The sequence below is a fragment of the Pangasianodon hypophthalmus genome, chromosome 3, assembly GCF_027358585.1.
Source record: "Pangasianodon hypophthalmus isolate fPanHyp1 chromosome 3, fPanHyp1.pri, whole genome shotgun sequence".
Taxonomy (NCBI): domain Eukaryota; kingdom Metazoa; phylum Chordata; class Actinopteri; order Siluriformes; family Pangasiidae; genus Pangasianodon; species Pangasianodon hypophthalmus.
In genome coordinates, this window is record NC_069712.1 from 32,644,318 (window position 1) to 32,649,317 (window position 5,000).

Below are 5,000 nucleotides of genomic sequence, written 5' to 3' on the forward strand. Positions count from 1 at the left end.
ATTCTCTCCTCCTTTTCTACACACACACATAATAATTATTTCCCAATGTCTTTCATCATAAAAAAAATAACCAGTGCACCATAATAACACAATGTTGAAGCTTTTATCTATTTATTTTTTTTTACTATTGTTATCTGTTTATTTATAGCGCCACCAATTCATTAAGTGTTGCCAGAGCAGGAGAATTCCCCCAAACGGATTAGTTTTATTTACCGTTATCAGAAAAATACAGCTTTACGACTGTTGTAACTTGGTCAGTTCTATTTCAGGGCGGATTTGCATTGAAACTCGCGATTCAGTCTGAAAATAGTGGATCCAATCTGGCAACCCAGAATTTGTACGAAAAACGGATTATTCACAATTCACAATCTATACTGAGTAGATGTAAACATTTTACAGCAGGGGATAATGAAGGAAACTCAGCAGAGAGGCGACTCCTCCAAAGGGGCAGCTGATGCAGAGCCACCATTTATATCAATAATTCAACAAATATTAATCTTCATAAAGTCCTGAATCACATGTCCATACAATTTAAATTCCACTGAAATTATACAGATTACCTCTTTTGAGTCACTAATGAATTTAATAAATGTTATTATTTGACAGATATTTCAGTTGATTTGCTCACGTTTCTTGATGCTGCTCAGTCGTGGGGCAGCATGCACACTGCCCCACTTCACTTCCACAGACTCATCACTACGCCTAGTGGTTAAAAATCAGAACTGCCACAAGCGCCAATACACAGCCATATGGGCACATTTTAACGACCGGGTTGCCAGATTGGGAAAATGGCAAAGCGTAAGAGCAGGCAGTGTGTCTATGATGTACAGAACCATTTCTACTGCAAGATATACTGCAAAGATTGAGAGAGGGAAAGAGGGATTATGAGGAGAGCAATGTCCGTGCTTCAGAAATGCGTGTGTTCTGCTGACTCAGTAATTACGTTTGTTGTATTGCTCGCTTGTTGTATTTTTTAAATAAAGTCTTTTTCCTATTATGTTTCATTCATATTAATAAATAAATCATTAATGAATAAATTAAAGAAAGCAGAAGAGAAGTGGCTGAATCATAATGAATAACTAAATAAATGCACAGTGCATTTTTGGTTAAAAAAAGAATATCCACCTTTCTGTTCTTTGAGGTAGTCTGCGTTCTCCAGCATCCAGAGCTCAGTTTTAATCTTCACCTCCTTCTCATTGAGGATGTACTGAGGATGAGAGAAAAAAACAGAGATTGTACACTGATGTTCTGTTCATTTGTCAGTGTGTAGAACTCCATGCACACACACGCGCCCGCGCGCACACGCACACACACACACACACACACGATCAAAAGCGAAGCAGGTGTCTCATCAGGCTTCACCTTTCACTCACGCATGTGAAAATGAGCATCACTGATGGAAATGTCACGGCGTGTGTGTGCGCTAATACGTCTAATCACTAACACACAGTGAAATCAATCACTAATCACAGCTGGGCTGCTTCTGCTCAGTGAGGCTTTTACAGATCACATGCGTTCGATTTATCGTTCTACCTTCAGAAATGAATGATGAATGACGAGCGTTTCCCGGTTAGCCTGTCGGAGGAGGTCACACTCACCCACTCGAGCTCGTCATCGTCGATCCCGCTCAGGTCCAGCTCACCGCCGTCCGCCGTCTGCTCTGTAAACCAAAACAAATCATATTAACATTTTAAAGTTTTCCTGAACTCAAAAGACTCCTCCTTGATGTCTCATTACGGTTTTGTAAACAAAAAAAAAAAAAAGATTCAAAACTCGAGTATGCAAGTGCACTGGTATGCAAATTTGCTAGCATGTGTAACATTTGTAACAGAGATCACACCTTGCATTAGCTGTAGCAAGGTGCTACCATGAAACCATGGCAACCAGCAGTGAAGACAAACTGCTAGTGTCCAGCGTATAGAGTTTTGAGTGATGTGTTATGTGAAAAAAAGCAGCCGCTGCCAGTGTGAATGCAGAGCACATGCACGTGTGTGTCGATTATGCGCAGACCGCCCGTGCCCACTGCTTCCTGCCGAGGTCATTGTAATTGAGTGTTTTGTGTATGTGTGTGTGTGTGTGTGTGTGTGAAGTGTGTGTGCGCCTGCCTCAGGGCTCCCTCTACCTCCTTTACATCTCTCTTTCCTTCCTCACTTCCTCCCCTCCCTCCATTCCTCATGTCTCTTTCTCTAACCTCTCTTCCAAAAAAAGCCTAAGGCCTTCTGGCAACGCTTCACAAGTCCTCCATGATGTGCACAACTTCTCCATACACACTTCCCGCACTCCATCTCTCTCTCTCTCTCTCTCTCTCTCTGTGTGTTAGTGATGTACAGAAGGGGGAAGGCTGGAGTGTGTAAGAGCTAAGTGTTAACTTTTTAAACAGGCAGCAGTGGAGCTGAAGACGCAATATTAAATAATAATAATAATAATAATAATAATAATAATACTGCCATGCTCACTGTGACAGAAGGTAAAAACGGTTCATTTTATTTATTTTCATGAACAGATTTTTGTCCGCCTTTCATACACCATAATCATGTCTTCAGTGACTGTCACTCACAGGAGGGGGTGTGGCCTCATTGCTTTTCATACTATGTCTATTAATATCAGTAAAGGAGGCGTGGCCCCAGTGCTCACCACTCCCAATGAAGGAGATGTGGCCTCTGTAACTGTCAGTCTTAGTACCCATCAGTGCCAGTGAAGGAGGCGTGGCCTCAGTACCCATCAGTGCCAGTGAAGGAGGCGTGGCCTCAGTACCCATCAGTGCCAGTGAAGGAGGCGTGGCCTCAGTATCCATCAGTGCCAGTGAAGGAGGCGTGGCCTCAGTACCCATCAGTGCCAGTGAAGGAGGCGTGGCCTCAGTACCCATCAGTGCCAGTGAAGGAGGCGTGGCCTCAGTACCCATCAGTGCCAGTGAAGGAGGCGTGGCCTCAGTATCCATCAGTGCCAGTGAAGGAGGCGTGGCCTCAGTACCCATCGGTGCCAGTGAAGGAGGCGTGGCCTCAGTACCCATCGGTGCCAGTGAAGGAGGCGTGGCCTCAGTACCCATCGGTGCCAGTGAAGGAGGCGTGGCCTCAGTACCCATCAGTGCCAGTGAAGGAGGCGTGGCCTCAGTACCCATCAGTGCCAGTGAAGGAGGCGTGGCCTCAGTGCCTGTCTAAGTGCACATCTTATTGATGCAGAAGAAGAGATACACAGCTTTTAATGCTTCCCCTATGAAATCCTGCTGTGTGCTTCAGTGTGTGTGTGTGTGTGTGTTTGATGTCTGATCTCTGATGTGGTCAGGGATCATCAGACTGTACAGATTAGTTACTGCACTTAAACAGAACAAGAGTTAAAAAGAAACAGACAAACCACAACAGAGGGAACAAACCCAGGTGCTGAGAGAGAGAGAGAGAGAGAGAAACACTGTAATCATGGCCCACCTGGACTGACTTCAGAAAGAACAAAGGAAGGAGAAAAGAAGGAGGAGAAGAAAGAGCTCAAGCAATACACATAACAAATTAGAGATGACACGAGGAGACAGCACACACCTGTCAGGCCTGCTTCTCATTCTGACTACAGACAAAACTCTCTCTCTGTCTCTCTCTGTCTCTGTCTCTCTCTCTTTCTGTCTGTGTCATCTCACTCCAAAGGGCTCTTCACCTGTTTACCTGCTACTCCAGCATTTCACACACACACACACACACACACACATTTCCCCTTAATATCCCTTTTCAATATAGAACTACTGATATACACACATACACATACACATACACACACACACACACACACACACACACACACACACACACACACACACAGATCACCACGACTTCATCCTTCCACACTACCATTCCTCTGTTATACGACTGCACTCCCTATTTATCATCTTTAGTGCATCTGGGCTTAAAGCATCGTTAAACTTTATCAAATGAATCCAAGCTTAATGTAAAAGCCTTAATATAACAGAAAGGTTAATGTTTAATTAAAAAAAATTACTTCTTTACCTCTGTGCACAGGTGTACCGTATAATGACAAAAATGAAGTGTTAGAGAATAAATAAGAGAAAGCAGGTGTAAAGACGATGACAGGGATATGATAGTGATCTTCATACTTGATTAAGTAGCTGAGGTCTTTTGAAATTCAGATTCAAATTCAAATTGTGCAGATTCAATGTGATATGAAACAGCAGGACATAACATGACTTGATTTTAATCAACCAAAAGCTCCTGAGTGGATCAGCTGTCTAAGGTCTAGCTCTATCCTCACCGAGTCCTGAGTTTAAACCTCGGCTGAGGGCTTTACTCTCCACTGATTAGAAAATAACAAGCGTCTGACGCTCGTGTGTACAGAACACGGCACAGGGAGCTTCTCTGTTTAGGCAACATACATTCAGAGGTAGGACAGGGGTCCCTGGAGGACTAGTGGTTAGTCCACAGCGCTCTCACTGCTGTGGCCTGGGTTCGATTCCCAGCCAATGGGGTTGCACATAACAGTGCACTCTCCGTGCCGGGCCAAAGCCTGGATAAAACTGGGGAGGGCTGCGTCAGGAAGGACGTCCAGCATGAAAACTGTGCCAAATTAAATATACAGCCCAATGATCTGCAACAACAACAACAACATTCAGAGTTAGGATAGAATGATACAAAACTTCTGAGAGATTTATTAGCTTTAAAAAGAATAAAGGGAAGGAACAACTAGAGTACTGGGTGGATGAAGTACAGGTATATAACGTAAATACTTCTGGAAACGTCAGGAATAACTGCATCAAAGACTGCAATTGTACTGAAAGGACTTTAATTTAATTCTAAGATTGTTTTGAGAAAATTTCCTCAAATTTAAATTGAATCTGTTCACAAGTTTGACCAACTTCACCAGTGCGCATTTAAAGAAAGAGAAATGTGTGGGATTGTCCGACTTTAATACAGTTTCAACTTAAAGATTTTATTTATTCATTTATTATTCATTTTAGTACATTTATTGTAAAATGATTACTATCTACACTTGCACTAGTGTGA

At 42.9% G+C, this 5,000-nt stretch overlaps 1 protein-coding gene across 2 annotated transcripts in view; it reads right to left on the minus strand.

The window, feature by feature from the left end:
* brf1a (BRF1 RNA polymerase III transcription initiation factor subunit a) overlaps window positions 1-5,000 on the minus strand; it is a 45,378-nt gene that overhangs the window by 12,107 nt on the left and 28,271 nt on the right. For both annotated transcript variants that reach the window (XM_053232615.1, XM_034302823.2), the window contains 3 exons: window positions 1,599-1,660; window positions 1,126-1,207; window positions 1-16 (listed from right to left, as the gene is read on the minus strand). The exon at window positions 1-16 is cut by the window's left edge and continues 40 nt beyond it. In XM_053232615.1, coding sequence (XP_053088590.1) covers window positions 1-16; window positions 1,126-1,207; window positions 1,599-1,660 — 160 coding nt within the window. The remainder of the gene's footprint in view (window positions 17-1,125; window positions 1,208-1,598; window positions 1,661-5,000) is intronic.